General features: G+C 43.5%; 2 protein-coding genes and 1 pseudogene across 2 annotated transcripts in view; 2 read left to right on the top strand and 1 right to left on the bottom strand.

The window, feature by feature from the left end:
- The window catches only part of EIF3A (eukaryotic translation initiation factor 3 subunit A), a 31,965-nt gene extending 20,015 nt beyond the window's left edge, over window positions 1-11,950 (top strand). Inside the window, exons 15-22 of the mRNA XM_068548635.1 lie at window positions 951-1,073; window positions 1,625-1,778; window positions 2,347-2,531; window positions 4,938-5,026; window positions 5,579-6,294; window positions 8,723-8,948; window positions 9,663-9,844; window positions 10,717-11,950. Coding sequence (XP_068404736.1) covers window positions 951-1,073; window positions 1,625-1,778; window positions 2,347-2,531; window positions 4,938-5,026; window positions 5,579-6,294; window positions 8,723-8,948; window positions 9,663-9,844; window positions 10,717-10,946 — 1,905 coding nt within the window. The 3' untranslated portion in view covers window positions 10,947-11,950. The remainder of the gene's footprint in view (window positions 1-950; window positions 1,074-1,624; window positions 1,779-2,346; window positions 2,532-4,937; window positions 5,027-5,578; window positions 6,295-8,722; window positions 8,949-9,662; window positions 9,845-10,716) is intronic.
- Window positions 11,951-12,357: 407 nt separating this feature from the next.
- On the top strand, window positions 12,358-13,717 carry LOC137767493 (voltage-dependent anion-selective channel protein 2 pseudogene; annotated as a pseudogene).
- A 1,919-nt stretch (window positions 13,718-15,636) lies between these two features.
- NANOS1 (nanos C2HC-type zinc finger 1) lies at window positions 15,637-17,640 on the bottom strand. The gene has a single exon (XM_068549070.1). It carries the CDS (start codon window positions 17,638-17,640, stop codon window positions 16,765-16,767), a length of 876 nt encoding a protein of 291 aa, XP_068405171.1. The 3' UTR covers window positions 15,637-16,764.
- Between the last annotated feature and the right edge of the window lie 2,571 nt (window positions 17,641-20,211).

Below are 20,211 nucleotides of genomic sequence, written 5' to 3'. Positions count from 1 at the left end.
AGTGTCTTTACAGAATTGTGCAACCTAATTTTAGAACATACCCCAAAAGAAACTTCATACCCGTTAGCAGTCACTCCGTTTTCTCTCCATTCCCTCAGCAGCCACTAATCTCCTTTCTGTCTCTAGACTTGCCTGTTTTGGATATTTCTTATAGGTGGAGTCATACAGTCCGGTTTTTTGTGACTAAACAGCTCCTTCTATAGTTCTGTTAGTCTGTATTGTATGTATTTACCTAACGATACAAAAGCAACATTTGTAAATGCTTGTAGCGGCCACATTTGTAGTAAAAATGAGTGACCTCATTCTGGTTAAAAAAATAACCACAGGCAGGAGACAACACACAGCTATGGAGGCTGCCCCTTCTTGGTTCCATTGGATTGTTGTCATTGTGGGCCTAGTGTTGCCAGTTTTTCCAGGTTGTTTAGAAGTTGTAATTTGTGTGGTAATTCTTTAAATGTATGAAATTAGAAAAAGAGACGTGTTACAGACCAGCTAAAATGCTTAGGAGGATTTGCTCCATGTGCCCTGAAACCTTTTATTGTTTCACTTGGAGCACAAAGGAAAAGCTTTCCTATATGAATAATTCATCCTGCCTTAACCTCCAGTTGTTTTTAAGGAAGAGAATGCGTTAAATAATAAAGCCATAGTGCCTGTTATACCATGAGGTATTTGTTATTTTGTTTTACCGTATACATTTTAGTTTTTCCTCTATAAATGTTGTCGTACCATGGGGTTAAAACCGTTTCTTACAGATGCTCCAAGTCGTCTTCATCCATCTTCTGTCCCTGATTGTCTTCCTAGGGATGTGTTACCCTTCCATTTTTATGGCAGAATGGAAGGGGCAAAGGAACTTCTTGTAATTCTTCAAGAATATCTGTCAGGAATTTGGGATAAATTAGTAAGCAGATAATGAATACTTTGAAATTTAACTTTGTGTCATGTATCTGCAGATTACTACAATGCAGCTAGAACGGGAAAAGGCTCTTGAACATAAGAACCGAATGTCACGGATGCTTGAAGACAGAGATTTATTTGTAATGCGGCTCAAGGCAGCACGACAGTCTGTTTATGAGGTGACAGTCTGTTTACTGGTTTCAGGGAAACATCTATTCATGAGCTTTTGGGTTTTACCTTAAGGATTCTTCTTTAACCTGGTGGTACATTCTGTCTTGAGCTAACATTTATAATCGTCATTCAAATAATATTTTAACAGAGGTATCTTGAAATTATTTCATAGGCCAAGTAACCATCACTTATGAACAGATTTTTCTGAAGGTGAAAGTAGACTGCATAAAATTTGCTTTTGATACAAGCTTTTGTTTATTCTTTGATTCAGAAAGGAAAAAACTAGATCAAAAGTGTCCTGCTCTTAGTTTCTGACTTAATCATTTGATTTATTGTATAAAAATAAAGCCACTGGGTATAGATAATACTGTCAGTTCAGATTTTAAAAATTTGACATGCGAGAACTTCAGTCACTTGGAAATTTGGTTTTTATTCTTAAAGGTTGCTTTCTGTGGTTCCACGAAACTTGCAATGTTTTTGTAAACTTAAAGCTTACTGCCAGTTTGTAGCCCTTGAAAATTTGATTGTTTTTTATTTTTTGGTGACCATTCAATTACAGGAAAAACTTAAACAGTTTGAAGAGCGATTAGCAGAAGAAAGGCATAATCGTTTGGAAGAACGTAAAAGACAACGTAAAGAAGAACGAAGAATAACCTACTATAGAGAAAAGGAAGAAGAAGAGCAGAGGAGGGCGGAAGAAAAAATGCTAAAAGGTAACTATATAGACAGACTGGAGGTGTATGGTAAGCTTGGTGATAGGTCCAGTTTATACAGTCTTACTTAGAAAATAGAGGAATGTGGAACCAAGATGATTGGCTTCTTAACTGCAACTAACTAGTTCTCAGGTTCTGACAACCCAGCTTGTAGTTTTCTGCAGTTTTTTATCTGTGAGGGTGTTAGGTCCTCTGCCAGCTTATTTCCACGTTTTTGGTGTTCTTTTGAAAATTCTGCCTTTTTATTTTTTATCGCTGTAGTCTACATAGTGTTAACATTTATTGAGCAACACATGCTAGATGAAGTCTCTCAGATTATCCTTTACCTGGCATCCCAGATGCTCAGGAGTTGGGGGAGGGATTCTTCTTCAGTTGTGTTGAGTGGCGTAATACTTGTTTTCTTGAATATTTCTGATATTCAAGTTTAGCTGATTGTAAACTCTTGTAAAATTCTTAAAAAGAATTTCCTTCTACATTATGCTGCCTCTTTAATACCAGAGAAGTAGACCTAGCACTAGGGGAAGCGTGCAGGTAGGAGGCACACTTTATAACCTGATACGTTGTACAGAGCGGGAAGAGAGAGAGCGTGCTGAACGGGCGAAACGTGAGGAGGAGCTTCGAGAATATCAGGAGCGGGTAAAGAAATTAGAAGAGGTGGAAAGGAAAAAACGTCAAAGGGAGTTGGAAATTGAAGAAAGGGAACGTCGTAGAGAGGAGGAGAGAAGACTTGGTGATGATCCACTTTCTAGAAAGGTAAGTATAGACATCACTCTGTTTTTATGTGATGTGTGTCTATCAGCCAGGTCTCTTGCATGATGCATTGGTCAGCGCACGTGTCAGTGTCTGGGCTTGGTGTTTTAAAGCACATTATTCACATTTCTTTTTAAGTCTGGTATTGCTTTGTCTTCCCAAAGACAGAAGGTTCCTAGAGGCAGTGGGGAGGGGATTAGAGTTGTCTTAGCAAAGTTTGGGTTTTATAATAGGCTTCAGTTTAGAATACTTAATTCAGTAAGAACTAATCCCATGAAACTAAGTATTTGACAAAAAGTAACATAGTCATGTGGAAGAGGGACTGTTTTGGTTCCTTGAAAGGAGTTACTGTGGATTTAGGAGGATGATGTGAGGGTACTCAAAGATGAATCTGGGGGACCAGCAGTATTCAACATCCCTTTAGGAGCTTGGTAGAAATGCAGAATCTCAGGCCCAGTGCCAAGTCTTCTGATTCAGAGTCTGCATTTTAACAAGAGTACCAGGTGATTCAAATGCTGGTCTAAATGTTTATTTTTAATATGCATTCATGTCCAAAACTGACCTGTGTTTCTCACTTTATCTTGTGTAAAGGGGGTCTCTCTTTAATCCCCTCTTCTCGTGGTGGCATTGTACCTACTTAACCACAGTGTTTTGAACCCCTCCCTCTCCTTTCTGTCCCTATGCTCCTGCCTTAATTCAGATTGTTTCTTTTGCCTGTATTACTTACTGGTCTTACTATTTTCCCTGATCGTAATCTTGCCCAGCTTCAGATCTTCCTCTGTACAGTGGCCTGCTTGGTTTTTCATAATGCATATTTGATTGTTAGCCCTGCTCTTGGTTTCAGACCTTCCTTTGAGTGGTACTTATTGCTTAGAGCCAAAGGTAAAAAACATGCCTTAGCAGTCAGGGCCTTTTATGTTTATTGCTTTTTTCGTTAGCTTCATCTTTCACCACATTCTTCTTAGTCACCTATACTTTAGCTATTCTGAGCTCGTTTTATGCTTTATCGTGTCTGTGACATCTGCCTGCATGCTCCTTGTTTTTCCTGGGATGTGCCCATGCTGCCCTTTAAATAAAATACTGCTTATTTGTTAAGGTTAGAGGTGAGTAGCTGGAGGTATCTGTGCCACACCTGTATCAAATGCTTAATTTTACTGGAGGACCTGCTACTAGTTATCTATGTAGCCTTCAATTCGTTTTATAATATATAGATAGATTTTTAGTTTTGTTACTCTTGTTGCTAATTTTTATATTATGAGTATTCTTTTTCTGTTGGGCACAAAATGCTGTGTGTATGTGTGAAATCAGAGGTACAGTGTTTGATTTGCTACATCCTGTTAATTTGCTTCATCTTCTGAAGTAGATGAGGTAAATCACCCGTGGTTATGGGTTTCTAATTCTCTTCTTTTCGTTAGTTTTTGAAATTCTGTGTTCATCCTTTTTTTTTATTGTTTCTGTTTGTGGGCCCCCCTCTTCCCTTTCAGTTGGAGAGTCTTTAGTTATCTGTTAATGTTTAACATGGTAACTAGTATATGCGGCTTTATTCCTGACATTTGGTTTGGTGTTTTTTTATTGGCTTCCATGTCCCTGCCACTCACCCCTTCCTTTCTTTAAGCCAAACTTCAGAAGTTTTCTCAGCTCATTTGTTGTGCTTTTTTCTCTGTTCTTTTAGTGATTACCATCTGTTCTTTTCAAAGTCTAAGCTTTCGGTCTGTAAATTTTGAGAACTCTTCCCTCTCTTCAGAACAAAACAAAATTTTGAGCACACCTTAAGTTTTATTGCCTCCAGTGCTTTAAAACAGTGCTAATCTCTCTATTTAGAAATCATTTAACAGTTTTACAACCTTGTTGGCAACATGATTTAGTTTAAAATATGTTTACACTGTATATCACCTTTTCCCCTTTGCAGATAAGTTTTTTTGTTTTGTATAGTGTATATTTTATCAAGTATTTTTGTGTATGTCTCAAAAGAGGTTTTGTTTTTCTCTTTCAGTTGCATAATGGTTCATTGGTTTGGCCAGTTCAAAGTCATCCTGCTCCAGAAGATTAGAGACCTGTGTTCACTGTCCTAGTACCTAATGGGAGGAGGGTTCTTGATAATAGTCTTGGTCTTGTTACTTTTGTAGATACTCTGCTTTATTCCTTGGAAGCTTTGAGCATATGGTCTGTTACTCACCCGTTTTGGCATGTGTGTGCCCTATCAGGATTCAATTTACTTAGAGCAGAAAACTTAGGGAAATTTTTCCTCCTTTTCTTCTGGCCTTTTACAGTCCATCTCTTTTCATGTTTCACTTATTCTTTTCATCTGTTTGTCCTTTTGTTACTGGCTCTTTGAGATTCCTGTTCAGTTTATATGTTGATCAGTAGTGTTGCTAATGTAGTGCCTCTCATTAACTTTGCTCAATGTAGGACTCTCGTTGGGGAGATAGAGATTCAGAAGGCACATGGAGAAAAGTACCTGAAACAGATTCTGAGTGGAGAAGAGGCCCACCAGAGAAGTAAGTAGAGTTAAGGAAAATAGTACCAACAAATCATAGATCCTGTTAATATCTTATCAGTGTTTTTCTCATTTGGTTTATTTTGTAGGGGTGGGGAAAAGGGAGTCATGAAGAATTGTACGCATGTCTATTACTGAAATTTTGCTTCAGTGCTGCTGTAATCACTGACTTATAAATATCTTGGGAAATACATGCTTCAGTTTTTTTTTTTTTTTTTCAATTCCCTAAACTAATAGTATTGAGGTTAGAGTAAGAATGAACAGTTGCATAACATTTTTCTCATCGTTTTGAAAGCTTGTAGTAATAGATTTAGAAATTGCTAAGGTATTCCTCATAAAGTGCAGATAACCTTTTAAAGGCACTTGTCTGCTTATTGGTTTAATTGTTGCTGTAAGATTTTGTGTTGTTTTTTAGTGGAACATACTCTTTTAGGAGTAGGATTAATGAATTTAGACTGAAGTGATTTTTAGAAGTGAGTAACATCACTCCCAAAAAGATCACCTGCTTTTAAGAAAATATACTCTTAAAGATGTTTGGCTTGTTACTCTGTAGGGAGTGGAGACGTGGAGAAGGGCGGGATGAAGAGAGGCCTCAAAGAAGAGATGAAGATCGACCAAGGCGTTCGGGGGATGATGAAGAGAGAGAGTCCTCTCTTAGACCAGACGATGATCGGGTTCCCCGGCGTGGCATGGATGACGACAGAGGCCCAAGACGTGGTCCTGATGAAGATAGGTTCTCTCGCCGAGGGACAGACGATGACCGGCCTTCTTGGCGTAATGCAGATGACGACAGGCCTCCCAGACGAATTGGCGATGAAGACAGGGGTGTCTGGCGTCAGGCGGATGATGACAGACCACCTAGACGAGGACTGGATGAGGACAGAGGAAGCTGGCGAACAGCTGATGAGGACAGAGGACCTAGGCGTGGGATGGATGAGGACCGGGGTCTGCGCCGAGGAGGTGCGGATGAGGAGAGGTCATCCTGGCGGAACGCTGACGACGATCGTCCCAGGCGGGGCATGGATGACGACCGGGGTCCCAGGCGTGGGTTGGATGACGATCGAGGACCTTGGCGGAATACCGACGATGATAGATTTTCCAGGCGCAGTGCAGATGATGACAGATTTTCCAGGCGCGGTGCAGATGATGACAGGGGGCCTTGGAGAAACACGGATGATGATCGGATCTCAAGACGGGCTGATGACGATCGGATTCCTAGAAGGGGTGATGACGCAAGACCTGGTCCCTGGAGACCGTTTGTCAAACCAGGTAAAATTCTGGTATTCAAGAAACCAGATTGGATGCTTTATAGATGTAATCTGCTTGATGTGTTTGCAAATACAACGTGAAATTCTACACCAGCTAATCTCCACTGTTCTGTAGAGGATTGCAAGTTATTTCAAACAAGGAGCTCAGATCTCAGGTGACAAATTACAGTTTGATTGTTAAGTAAGAAGTGTTCTTTTCAACTGAAAAAAGTGAAATTTTAACAGATTTATGACAGAGGTTGGGCTGTATTACTACTATTTTTAGATAAACTGGTCTTTTATCTTTCCTTGAATATTTCTGCAGTGACTTTTATGTCAAAAGCTTGCCTCTGAGATCTTTCACACCAAAACAAATAGCTTCACCCCCTTTTCTGCTTTAGTGATATATGCACTTTGTTTTCCCTCTTCCTTGTTGACTGCTTCTTTGAGGTCCCTTCCTTCTGTACCCGTCCCTAAGTATCGGTGTTCTTCAGGTTCTGTCCTGGACTAGCCTCCTCATATAAATAATGAAAAACAAAATATACTTAACTAAACATTTGTCTGTACTCTTGCCAACCATGGGATTATGTTCACGAGAGGAGCCCATTTCTTTACTTTGTCAGTCTTAGGCCTGCTCATCCTTTCATACTTTTTATTATTCTTGAGTAATGTATACAGGTCTGTGACTTCTGTTACTGTCTTCTCCAGATGACTTCTCCCCTTACCTTCAGACCTGTGTTTCCAACTTTATATATCGCACCTGTAAGTGTTACTGACACTTCCAACTCAACCCATCAAAAGTGAACCCCCCCTTCTCCAGTACACGTACACACACACACACACACACACACACACACACACACACTTCAGGGGCACCACTGTCCATCTAATTGTATAAGATGGGAGTTCTTTGCTGTTTCATCCTTTTTCTTACATCTTTTCGGTAACCATTGTAATTTGTTCTAAATGCAAATTTGAGCAGCTTCCTGCCCTTTATCCTTAGTGGTTTCTGTGGCATACTTGTGTTTCTTCTCACTTCATTCCACTGTGAAGCTTTGTGACTTTGGGAAAGCCACCTAACTTTTCTGTGCCTTGTGTAAAAAGGGGGTAACAGTCTAGTAGATTCTCATTAATTCATGATAGTTATGTAATATAATATAAAGTTAGTGAATACTGAACCATTGCTCTTAAGGGAAGTACCAGGTTAGGTTTCTGTGAGCCCTCTGGTCAGTTTTTCAACCAGTCAACACATAACCTTGTTTTATTTTTCTGTTTAAAGACACTTTATTTAATGTATATTATTGATTCATTAGCATTGAACTTATGGCCAACAGCACTGTAACTCATTCCTGAAAGAAGCTTATCTAACACGTGTATTTTTTCCCTAAGACATATCCATTGCCTTCTTGTGCTTGAGACTGCTGGGGCGTAGGGCTGGTGGCGCACTTAAAAACTGAAATCGCCAACAAAAAGCACAAAAATGTGAAAATGTGGCACTAACTAGATCACCAAAAGGCTACTTGTTTAAAGTAGGAGAACTGCAGCAAGAAGACGGCATTGTCTTGTTTGACCTCAGCTGACAACAGGCCCGTCAGGCGACTCAAATATTTTGTCACTCTGTATGTGTCTGCGAGCGACTTGTAAAAGTGCTAGAGTATTAATTTTGGGATTATAGATTTTAGCAAGTAGCAAATTAGCAAGTATGGAATAATCTACTTAGCTCAGTGCTATGGGTAGGATTGAATGAGCTAATACAGGCAGAGGCTTTAGACTAGTTCTGTGGCACACAGTAATATAAATGTTAGTGACTAATAATTATTAGCCTTGCAGCTGTAATACATTTTCATTGAAATCTCTGCTTCCTTTGGTTTCTTTTTGTGTGTGCATGCATATGTGTGTGTACATGTATATATTGTTTCTAGATTTGGACATCCCATGGCTAAGTGTGAGATATTGAGCAGGGCCAAAGGATTTATCCTTATTTCAGGACTTTTTACGGGTGGTAAATGGTGGGGGGCATGAATGTGAAAGGAAAGAGTCTTCAGTTAGAAAGGTTTTGAAAATGTTGCAAGGTATAAATGAACTAGTAATTGGGGTTCTGCCTCTCAGAGATCTAGATCCTACCCCTCACCCTTTGTTTTCTGCTTAAATGAGTTGTCTTTACCGTCAGAACAGATTTTTATACCTGAAATCTCTGCATATGGAACACTTAACCTAGGCTATAAAAGTTCCTATATGTTATATGTTAGAAAAACAATAATAGGTAGTCATAAATAGGAGTTGGTGGTTCCATGAAATGAGGTTAAATGAATTTAGTTGGTTTTTTTAAAATGAGGTAGAGTGTCTTAAATTAATTAGCATTTGTAATGGTGATGGATTAACATCAAGATTCATGGCTGCCAATCTGTTTCTTGAGTGGAAAAATTTTTTTTTCTTTTTTAAAAACATAGGTGGATGGAGAGAGAAAGAAAAAGCCAGAGAAGAGAGTTGGGGTCCACCTCGAGAATCGAGACCATCAGAAGACCGTGAATGGGACAGGGAAAAAGAGAGAGACCGAGATAATCAAGATCGCGATGAGAACGACAGGGACCCGGAGAGAGAAAGAGACAGAGAGAGGGAGAGGGAGAGGGACAGAGAGAGAGATGGGGATCGCGAGGACCGCTTCAGACGGCCGAGGTTTGATATTCTAATTAAAAGAAGTGTCTGTGGCATTACACTTAGGATTCTTTTAATGCTCTCTTATGCATTCCCAACTGTTTTCGAAAAATGGTGCTCATCCCCTTCACTCCCCCCAATTTATCTAGTAGAATCATAGTGTAGATTTAAAAAAATTTAGAGGTCATGTTAATTGAACCAGTTCCCTCTCTACAGAGTGAGGACCTGGAGGCTGGAGCTGTGTGGCTGGCTGTGGGCTGTGTAGCTCTATGGCAGTGGAACCAGTCGAGGTTCTTCACTGCCAATTGCTTTTCCCTTGTGGTTGAGGTCAGTTTATTGCCTTTAAATTATTAAAAGCCTCTTTACTTTTATTAGTAGTAAGAATTCTAGCTTACTTCCTCTGGTCAAAGTGGCTTTGTACTAATCTAGACCGGTACAGTTCAGTACAGTTTCCTGCAAGGATGAAAATGTCCTGTATATGTAATGTTCATATGGTAACCAGCAGTCACATTCGACTGTTGAGCATTTGGAATGAGTAATGACTACTGTGTTGGACAGTGCAGAGCCAGGTGTTCTCATTTGACCTCCATGCCTGAGGCATACAGTTTGAGGTCAAGTCACGAGTTTAAACTTTATTCCTGTTATTATTTGCTAACTTGGATATGATATATTCACTTAAAATTAACCCGTAGAGTCTAATGACAGAACTTAACGTGTCATTTTGAATGGGTACAGGGATGAAGCTGGCTGGAGAAGAGGACCAGCTGAAGAATCTTCAAGCTGGAGAGATGCAAGTCGTCGTGACGATAGGGATCGGGATGACCGCCGTCGTGAGAGAGATGAGCGCCGTGATCTAAGAGAAAGACGAGATGACAGAGACCGAAGAGGACCTCCTCTCAGACCAGAGCGTGAGGAAGGTAGAGATGTTCTTTCTGTATGACCGCTGAACACTGGAGAGCCGTAATATATGAGGGAATTCGGGGTTTTGCTATGTCTTAAATTTGTATGAACACCAAAACCAAGATGGACAAGTAGATCTTTTATTTCATTTAGAGTTCAAGGTTCTCACAAACTTACTCACTGGTTGCTTTGTGAAGTTTAGCTCATCTTTAAATTCAAAGTATAGTAGTAGACTAATTCAGTGGTGTAGTAAGCAATACCTATATTGATTTTACAAAAAGAGTTTATTTTATGTAAAGAAGGAAAAAAGTAAGGTCCTGGTAGATAAGCACAAAGTGTCAAACATTCTTTCTCTGGAATTGTAACAATGGAAGCTTTAGTGAAAAGTGCTTTGTTTAAAATGACCGTAGCACTTAAGTAGTTGCCTCACAAGCTTTTACTAGCTGGTTTGTTACAACCAGATTGTAAGGGTATTTCTTCTTTGATAGCCCTAATGAAATACATTGTTTCATTTATTTGCTGTTAAATCTTCTTCAACAGGAGCCAAAAATCCTTTAAAAAATTTTTATTCAGCCAGATTTTTGTCACCTTATCCTAAATTTAAAAAAAAATCAGGACACTTCCCAGGCCAGTGATTTCTTTTTGCTTGCAAACTTATATTTCTAAGTCTGTATATTGTTTTAAAGGTTTTTCAGAAATTGTATCAAAATGATTTAAGTGTATTTAGCTTTTATTGTTTGTTTTTTTTTTAAATGAAGATTCTCTATCACTATTTTCAGTACAGGATTTCCGAGTAATTTGAGGCATTCCTTTTGCTTCAGCTCTGTTTAGTCTGAGCTAATAGCATACAGTACAAATTTATTCTCTCTCCTTTTTTTTAAATTAAAAGTAAGTTCTTGGAGACGTGCTGATGACAGGAAAGATGACCGGGCCGAAGAGCGGGATGCCCCTCGTCGTGTTCCTCCTGCAGCTCTTTCAAGAGATCGAGAAAGAGATCGAGACCGAGACAGAGAAGGTGAAAAAGAGAAGACCTCATGGAGAGCTGAGAAAGATAGGGAATCTCTTCGTCGCACTAAAAATGAGACTGATGAAGATGGATGGACCACAGTACGACGTTAAGTCTCAAGATAATGTACTCAAACTCATGTCTTTACATAGGTTTGATGACATTCAAGGAAATATTATACTTGTGCTTCAACCAATCTAAATTGGACTCTTTAATGTCTCACCATAACACAAAAAGCATGAACTTGTATTAATCCTATGTAATAGGTTGATCATGCACCGTATCCACAGAAGGTTGGAAAACCATGCCTTTTTTTGGAATTTGAGGTGTTGCATTGTTTCATCAATCATTTGTTTACAAAAAAGAAAAACTAAAAAATAAATTTAAAATGGGAATTCTTCAGGTGTTCAGTAACACCTGTATCTTGGTATAGAACTGATCTTTTTTCTTTTGATTTCGAAATACCTGATATTAATTTGGGATGAAGTAAGATTCTGTTACAGAAAATGTATTTGAAGACGCTAAAGCAGAGAGCTGAAACAATTCTCACACCACTAGTGGTTGAGACATACCTCTAGGTATTTCGAGGTATTTACTATCTACTAAATTTAGAAAGTTTTTAGGTTTACTGTAAGTGCAGTAAACATTACACACACCGGATACAGAGGAATTTTCGGTAGATTTTACTTGAGAGAAGGTGAGTATAAACCAATTTGCAGTCATTATTGTAATGACAAGAATACTGCTAAAGTGTGAATCCAAAACAGATACAGCTTTTAAATTTTAAAGCATTTGGTAAACTGTTGCTGAGTTTTTTTCTGTTGCCAATAGCAAACCGCTTTTCCATTTATGGAGAATTCATGCCTTTCAAGCATTTTAAATATGACAGTATTTATAAATGTGTGGTTTGGAGGAATTGTTTAAATTGTTTTTCCTAATTTCCTTTCTCTTCAGAATAGATTCTTTCACCAAGTAATTTGTAGTAATGACTGTGTTGACTTCAATTTTGGAGTGTAGTAGCTATGTTAAAGATTAACTATTTGGTCTTATTGAAGCCAACACAGAACTTGCTGCTGTGTTTTTTCTTCAATGATAAATAAAATACTTAGAGAATTTGTTTTAGTGTTGATCTGTGGTTACAGTCAAAGTGTTTTATTTATAATGCTGAGCTTGCGTATTCAGTTGGGGTTTTTTTTAACTTGAGTTTTTACCAGTGCTGTTAAATTTCTCACTGTTGGGTATCAGAAAATAACCTAAATATAACAGAAAGCAAATGTGGCTAGGATGTTTCCACTTAAACGTCCTCCTCTGTTCCGTGATGATGAACCCCTTAGTTTCCTTGTAAAGCTATCCTCTCTGTGAGTACGGTGTGTGTGCAGTGTACATCTTGGGTTTTCCCCTGAAATTAGAAAAATCATAATTGGTTTCACAGAATGTTAGTTGCAAATTTATAGTGGCTATAGGCACTTACATTCTTCCTTGTGTGAGTAGTGGTGAGAATTTCTGTTGGTATAGCCTTAAGGCCAGAAGAGGGAGTATTGATGCTTTTTGAAAACTTAATCAGATGCAGCCTCTCCTTTTCGATGTTAACAATGATAGAAACCACTTTAGAGCTGCAGCCAGACCCCGAGCGAGCTGAGTGGACTCAGCTGCTAGCCGGGCGGCAGCGGCGCCTCCCCCTCCCCGCCAGGAGACCACCGGCTCACCTCTCCCCTTGGCCTCGCCATAGCGACCTACAGACAGAACTGCCCGCAGCCAATGTGTATTCCTCCATCATGTGCTGACCTTGGCAAAGCTGCCAGAGATATTTTCAACCAAGGATTTGGTTTTGGGTTGGTGAAACTGGATGTGAAAACAAAGTCATGCAGTGGCGTGGAATTCTCAACATCTGGTTCATCTAACGCAGACACTGGTAAAGTTACCGGGACCTTGGAGACCAAATGGTGTGAGTGTGGTCTGACTTTCACAGAAAAGTGCAACACTGATAATACTCTGAAATCGCTCTTGAAGACCAGATTTGTCAAGGTTTGAAACTGACATTTGATACCACCTTTTCACCAAACAGGAAAGAAAAGTGGTAAAATCAAGTCTTCTTACAAGAGGGAATGTATAAACCTTGGTCGTGGTGTTGACTTTGATTTTGCTGGACCTGCAATCCACGGTTCAGCAGTCTTTGGTTATGAGGGCTGGCTTGCTGGGTACCAGATGACCTTTGATAGTGCCAAGTCAAAGCTGACAAGGAATAACCTTGCAGTGGGCTACAGGACTGGGGACTTCTAGCTACACACTAAGGTCAATGATGGGCCAGAATTTGGAGGTATCAAAAAGTATGTGAAGATCTTGACACTTCAGTAAACCTTGCTTGGACATCAGGAACCAACTGCACTCGCTTTGGCATTGTAGCTAAATATCGTTTGGATCTCACTGCCTCCATTTCTGCAAAAGTCAACAACTCTAGTTTAGTTGGAATGGGCTACACTCAGACTCTGAGGCCTGGTGTGAAGCTTAAACTGTCTGCTCTGGTAGATGGGAAGAGCATTAATGCTGGGGGCCACAACCTTGGGCTTGCCCTGGAGCTGGAGGCTTTAATCCAGCTGAAAGAAACCTCTGGGAATGGATATCAGAAGACATGGCCTTAATATACTTCCAGTGTGACCAGCAGGCTTCCCCTGCCTCCACCCAGGAAGGTGATCAAAACAAAGGATGATCTAAAGAGCTGTGTTTTAAAGACTTAGGCAGTTACTTGTTAGCTGGTTTCTAGTTGAATTGGTTATCTAGTTACCAATGCTGCAGTCGTGCAGTCACCTATACATTATTTAAATGTATTTAACTGTTAAATGCGCTACCCACCAATAATGAAATAGACCTTTATGAAAACTGTGAAAAAAAAACACTTTAAAAAACATTTTTCTTAATATCTGGATTTCAAACAAGTGAAAGTCTTAAAAGGTCCTCTTTTGTGAGGAGAGGGTCTTTCCTTTTGTACCAAGTGAAAAAACTTGGGGCAGTAACCTGCTCTGTCTTAAGTTACTAGAACAGGACTGTACCTGGGCCATCACAGATCGGCTGCAGCAGACGATTCATTTACGCTGATTTGTTTAGATGAGTTACAGATGCGTGTCTGATGGTTACGTTTCCAGGCTAGTCTGCAAACCACCCTTCCTGCCCAGACCCTTTTCCAGACGTCCTGTTCTCCCAAGTCCTTTGTCCTGGGTATTGGAATCAGAGCACAGGATATAAAGGCAGAAGAGTCTGCAGCTGCTTGTGATCCTGCTCTCCAGTTTCCACTGTCAAGGCCTCACAACCTCACCCCGCCCCCAGTGCTTATTCACAGGTGTCAAAGGAAAGCTGAACGACCCACCTACTCACTGTCTTCCATGTTGCCAGTGGTTTCTGCATTTTTAGATGGGGATATTATTGCTGTCAATATGGATGGGTCTGAGGGCAGAGACAGCGGCCCAAAAAAGACTCGACATCCTAGTAGTTACCCATAGTGGCTACCAGGAGGAGGTTGGCACCTATATGGTGTGGCATGATTTGGCTGTAGACTTGATTAATGATTTCATAAGTCTAACTGAAATATACAGGAAATTAATGGAATGTTCATACTGTAGCTAAGAACAGATTAGAAAATTAGGACTAACACTGAAACTTTGAAGTACATGTGTATTTGTGGTATAATTTTAAAATATAAAGCAGTCTGTGCCTGCACAGTTGGTGAAGCTCTTTTGAGGATTCCATACTTTTTTTTTTTTTGGCCAAGTATGCAGTCTGTTCTTATGAAAACAAGTAATTTTGTCACACTATTGTGGGTACTTTTTAACACTTCAAAAAATTGGGTTTCCTTTTACCCTAATTTTAGCTTTTCAAGTGTCTAAAACATGTTTCAGATCGAGAGTTGCTTTTAAATGTATTAGCGTGGTTAGTAAACTTTTCATAAGAGATCTCTACAAAACTACTGATATTCCCTGTTCATGCTTAAAATACTGGGAGTTAAAGTTAGCTGGAGAACAGGCAAGTTTGGGGGGCTGATACGGTTAAGTCACCTTCTTAACCATATCTTCTGGTCTGGAGAATGCACCCCTCAGTTAATAATGACTCTTGAAAAGGTACAATTAGAGCAGTGGCAAGAGGTAACAGGAATTCATGTTGACCTGAAAACTCCTTAAAAAGCAAGTCTAATTTAAACTGGTATGTCTTCTAGCAAAACTGAAGAAAATAAGTTAATTTCATGGTTTTATTAAGCTACTTGAGTTCAGGCCGAGTCAAGTGGATTATTTTTTCCTGACCAACAAATCGTCCCGTCCATCCCCCGCCCATGCACCTTCCTTTGACCAATAAACGCTCATAGCTATCCCCCAGTGTTATTTACGGCAGCTTCAAAGGATGTTCAAATCAGGCAAATTTGCTGCGGAGGAAGTTAGTTGTTTACCATGAAAGCAGTCTAATTTTTAATAACGTAGCTAAGCTCTCCTGGAACCTCTATAGACTAAATCTCTGGCTGGTATTTTCAGATAGTGATTTTATACATTTCAGATGACTTCATCTTAATTCATTTCCATTTTTGCCTTCTATGTCTGTCCTGATGGTAGATATGGTGTGGTGCTCACTACAGTGGATTTGAAAATGAGGGTGGGAGGTTAAAGTAGGAGTCAAGCACCTTTGCTAAGGATTAGATTTAATCTCATTTATGGATAACTGGTGGGATTCCAGAAAGAGAAGGGTAATCTTCCAGTGAGAATGGGAACATGAGAGGCTGTCTTCCTTGTCTCCCGCCCCCCCCCCCCCCCAATAGTCCCTTTAATTAGTGCTTATACCAGTTTGAGGACTGCCTGTGATGCCTAAAGCCAACATAGCCCAGAGTGGAACCTTCCTGAACCCAGGTTATTACACTGACTTTCCAGAGCTCAAAGGATTCCATCTTATATTTAGTTTGAGAGGCAACAGCTGGAATGAGCTTTCCACTGTTTAGGAACCCTGAAATTGAGCAATTCAGACAGAGTGAATTAATACTGCTCCCTTTTGATCTGAAGGATGACAAATGTTTTGAAAAACTGGAATGGGGTGGGGGGCATAGACAAAAGGCCAAGTACCAGAGTTAAAGGCAAGATTAACGAATTAACATACTGTTACTGTATAAATGCACAGGTTTTTTTAAACAGCACCATTTTCAAGTGTATACACAACATTATAACTTGGCACGACTTTTAAAGGTGGAAAACGCTAGTTGCTCGTTCAGTAATAAAAGATCTGGTACATAAAAGGATAAGGAGCTGCTGTATTCTACCTGCTACATCCAGCTAGGACAGAAACAAGCCACAAGGAGGGAACACCCACCCAAACTAATACTGGAAAGTTTACTAAGCCTTCACTTAATAATGCTACCAGGCCGGGGGTTTGCTTCGCCTGGAATTATAACTGATTAAGGACAACAGAAATACTACTTGTTTCAAACAATAAAAGTCATTTTGCTGACATTCCATAAAATCGCCAGTTAAGTTCAGTTAAGAGGCCTTTAAAAAAATATTCTAGACCTAGTAAAGTGCCTCCATTCATAAAATTAAACATCCAAGATTAGATTGAGACAGTTTCATACTGATGCGCATCTAAAATAGGTCGACGTATAAATAAACAGCGCCTCTAAGTTGCCACATTTCAGTTAGCGGAATACCCAGCCTTCACCGTCTGGATGTGCACAAACTAGAGATAAATCAAGACTTTAGCGTCTACTCTCAACCGCTCTTCGACAGGAAAGTACTCAGTACCGTCGGCTTCCTTTGAGAAAAACAAGACGACATCCCAAGTTGAGCCAACTGCTGAGCTCCATGCTCCCCAGCAGCAAGGGAGAGTGCGCAGACCAAATACGAGAGTGGGCAGGCGGCGACCCTTGTGGCGTCAGGTGGTGGCAGCAGCAGACCGGAGCCCGGGTCCTCAACGCAGCTTCTTGCCGGGCAGGCCGTCCCTGGCGCTGCGCGGCGGCGGGCGGGCGGCGGGCGGCGGCGGCACTTTGGACAGCGGGCAGTACTTGATGGTGTGTGCGTTGTCGCCGCTGGCGCCGCACAGGGGGCACGTGTAGCGGCGCAGCACGGGGCACAGCACTCGCCCGTCGGGTCCCTTCAGGATGTGGGTGGTGTAGAGCGCCACCGCCTCCTTGTTGTTCCGGCAGAACACGCACACCTGCAGCTCGGGCTTGAGCAGCCGGGCGGCGGCCGCCCCGGAGGCAGCATGCAGCCTGGGCTCAGCCGCCCACGCTGCGGCCCGCTCCTCGCGCGGCGCCACTTCGGCGGTGGCAGCAGCGGCGGGCGCGCAGCCCAGCAGCACGGCGGCGGCGCGACCAGCGAACGGGCTCAACTCGGCGAAACGCTCCTCCAGCAGCCCGGCCTCGGCGGGGTCCGCGCACAGCTCCAGCGTGCGCAGCTCCAGCGCGCCCCCCAGGTAGCGGCCCCGGGATCCCAGCTCGTCGCTGTCGTCGTCGTCGTCGTCGTCGTCGTAGTCGGGCGGCCCCAGCGCGGGCCCCAGTGACCCGGGCCCGGCCCCAGCGTGGGGGGAGCAGCACGACGAGGAAGAAGAGGAGGGCGGGGAGCCGTCGCCGCCGCCGTCCCCGCCGCGGGCGCAGCCGAAGCGCGGCTCGCCGTCCACCGCCTTGGTGATGAGCGTGGCGAGCCCCAGGTAGTCGTTCCACGAGCTGAAGGGCTGCGGGTGCACCGGGCGCTGGGAGCTCACGTAGCGGGCGCTGGGCACGAGCGCCATGGGCGGGGGGGCACGGCCGCGGCGGGGCGAGCGGGGCGCCCAGGGGAAAGCCTCCATGGGCGGGCTGCGGGCCGCGCGCGCCGCCTCCCCGCCGCCGGCGCGGGCCGGACGGAAGGGACGCGCCGAGCCTGCCCGCCGGCCTGCCTCGGGGTGGGGCCGCCTCGCCGCCTTTTATCCGGCCCCGCTCCTCCCCGCCCCCGGCTTCGTCGCCTCAGCCCTGCCCCCTGCCCTCCCCCGCCCCGGCCACCTCGCCCACCTCGCCCGTGCCCCGGACCGAGGCGGAGCGGAGGCGGACGCGCAGGGGGGCGGGCGGGCAGGCAGGCAGGCAGGCAGTGAGCGCGCTCCGCTCTGGCCCGCGCGGCTTCCGCGCCCCACGCGCTGCACCAGCCTCGCCAGCTGCGGGGCGGCTTTCATTCTGGGAGTGGGCGGGCGAGGCGCCGCCTCGGGCCGCTGCGCTAATTGGCTGCCGACCTGAGCCCCCTGCCACGGGCGCCGCTCCGGACGCTGATTGGTGAATCGGGGGAGGGGACGTGCCCTACGGCGCAGCTGGGAGGGGAGGGGAAAGTAGGGGATCGGAGTACGGGAGGGGCGGCTGCTGGGGCCCGCCTTCACCTTCGCCTTGTTCCCTCGGTTTGTAACCGATGACCAGGCCTGGATCTCCCTCGGCCTGGTGGTGAGACCCACTTCCCAGCCCTTAGTGCCCTGGGCTAGCCTTCTGAGAAACCCCTTCTTTCCTCTCTCTTTCTCACCAGCATCTGCAGGAAAAGACGTGGGGAGGCAAGACTTGGCGCGACCTAAGGATGCAGTTTTTAAGTCAGAGCAGCCTAGCAATCAAGTAACTTCCGTTTGCACAGCGTTTTGGAGAGCTTTCAACTGGGTGAAATCCTCGCAGAAACCTCAGAGAGGTTCAGAGAGGTTTTGGTTCTTGCCTAGTAAGTAGCGGAAGGACGCAGGACTTTCCCACAGCACGACGTACCTCCCAACAGGTGTTCCGAGACTAGGTGGCCATTCGCTGGTGACAGGTGGGGATGCGGGCTGGGCCAGATAACCTTCCGGCCTTAGGACAGTGATTGGTGTGTGTGTGTGTGTGTGTGTGTGTGTGTGTGTGTGTGTGTGTGTGTGTGTGTGTGTGTGTGTGTGTGTGTGTGTGTGTGTAGCTCCCCACGCTCCCTGCCTCACCCCCAACCCCGGGTCAGGGGGCTGTATTAAAATCTGAGGTGTATGTGCAATTTGAATAACACAGCGTATTCAGCGTCACAGTTGAATACTTTGAAATGAATTAAAAAAATTTTCTAAAAAATTGGAAAATAAATCAGAAGACTTGATTAGGTGGCTGCAAGGTGGTTATGTCCTTCCCAGGAGAAGCGGCAATACATTTTTTAAAAAGATGGAAAGTAGGAAAGGTATTAGCTGCTGGGAGGATTCTTGTAGGGTACTGTGGGACAGGGAAAACGCCTCCTCTGGTGGCTGAGCTGGCAGGCAGGGCTGGCTTCATGGGGCAGGGCAGGGTTTTCCTTCCTCTCTCTGGAGGAGCTGTGGCTATTGAAACAAGGACTGGGAGGCTGGTGTTGCAGCCGTCATTAGCGGTCATTAGGCTATGCTTATGGGTCTGGCTGCGCCCAGCAGGTTTAGAATAGCCCAGGAGGGGATGCCCAGAACCTAGCGCTGGCACAGGTTAACATTAGAATGAATGAGTGAGTCAGAATGTTAGCAGTGGAAGGGATCTTTGGGATCATTCACTCCGATCTTACTTTACAGATGAAGAAAATGAGACCCAGAGAAGAGAAGGGCTCCTTTAAGGTCACATGGTGAATTTGTCACAGCCAGAACTAGGACTCAGGCCTCTTCATGACTGGCATGGTGGCCTTCCCACTATATCATGGAACCTGAAGGTATTTCAGACTTTGTGCATGCATCAGCAGAAATCTAGTGTAGCACACAGGGAAAACTAGAAGAAGAGAAGTGAGATGGGGCCTTGTGCCTTTGGCGTGGGCCCCTGCCCTCAGGAGCAATCCAGAGGCCACGTAGCAGGCATGGGGAAGGCCTTGAGGTGGTAACGTGATGCCTGTTCTGGCCACCTGTCTGCGTGTGGGGTGGAAGATATGTTTTTCAGTCTCTTCCTCACCTACTACTCCCTAACAGTTAAGTCCCCAAACCAGGCAGTGATATTCTGCACTTGCCAACCCAGTTCCTTTTCCAAGTTTGTGTTGGCACTCAAGTTAAAAAGCTATTCCTTTATTTCCTCCCGTCTCCCACCAAAAATAAATAAAAGGGCCCAGATGGCGTGGGGCTCCTGCAGAAGTGTGGCCGGTTTGCTGACACTGAACTCCGAGCTCTTACCACGAGAACGCTGGCCCCCAGAGTGGTATGAAGAATATTATTCTATAAATGGAAAATTCCTGCAGCCTGCATACTTGCAAGGTATGCAGGCTTTTCAAGTTCTGAAGACTGGAGCTACCATTCTGAGAAAAACTTCTGCAAGGAAAGTTTAAAACCGCCAGCTGCCGGGCCCAGTCCGCCTTGGTCAGGCCAAAGAGAGGCTGGCAAATAAGCGAGGTCTTCTTTCCTCCCTCCCATGATTTTTTAGCCCTTGTGGTTTTGCAAGGGGAATAAACACTTTTAAGTGAA

This window comes from Eschrichtius robustus, chromosome 7, assembly GCF_028021215.1.
Source record: "Eschrichtius robustus isolate mEscRob2 chromosome 7, mEscRob2.pri, whole genome shotgun sequence".
NCBI classification, from domain to species: Eukaryota; Metazoa; Chordata; class Mammalia; order Artiodactyla; family Eschrichtiidae; genus Eschrichtius; species Eschrichtius robustus.
Note: the sequence above shows the minus strand (reverse complement) of the source record. Positions and strands in the feature narration are given on the sequence as shown.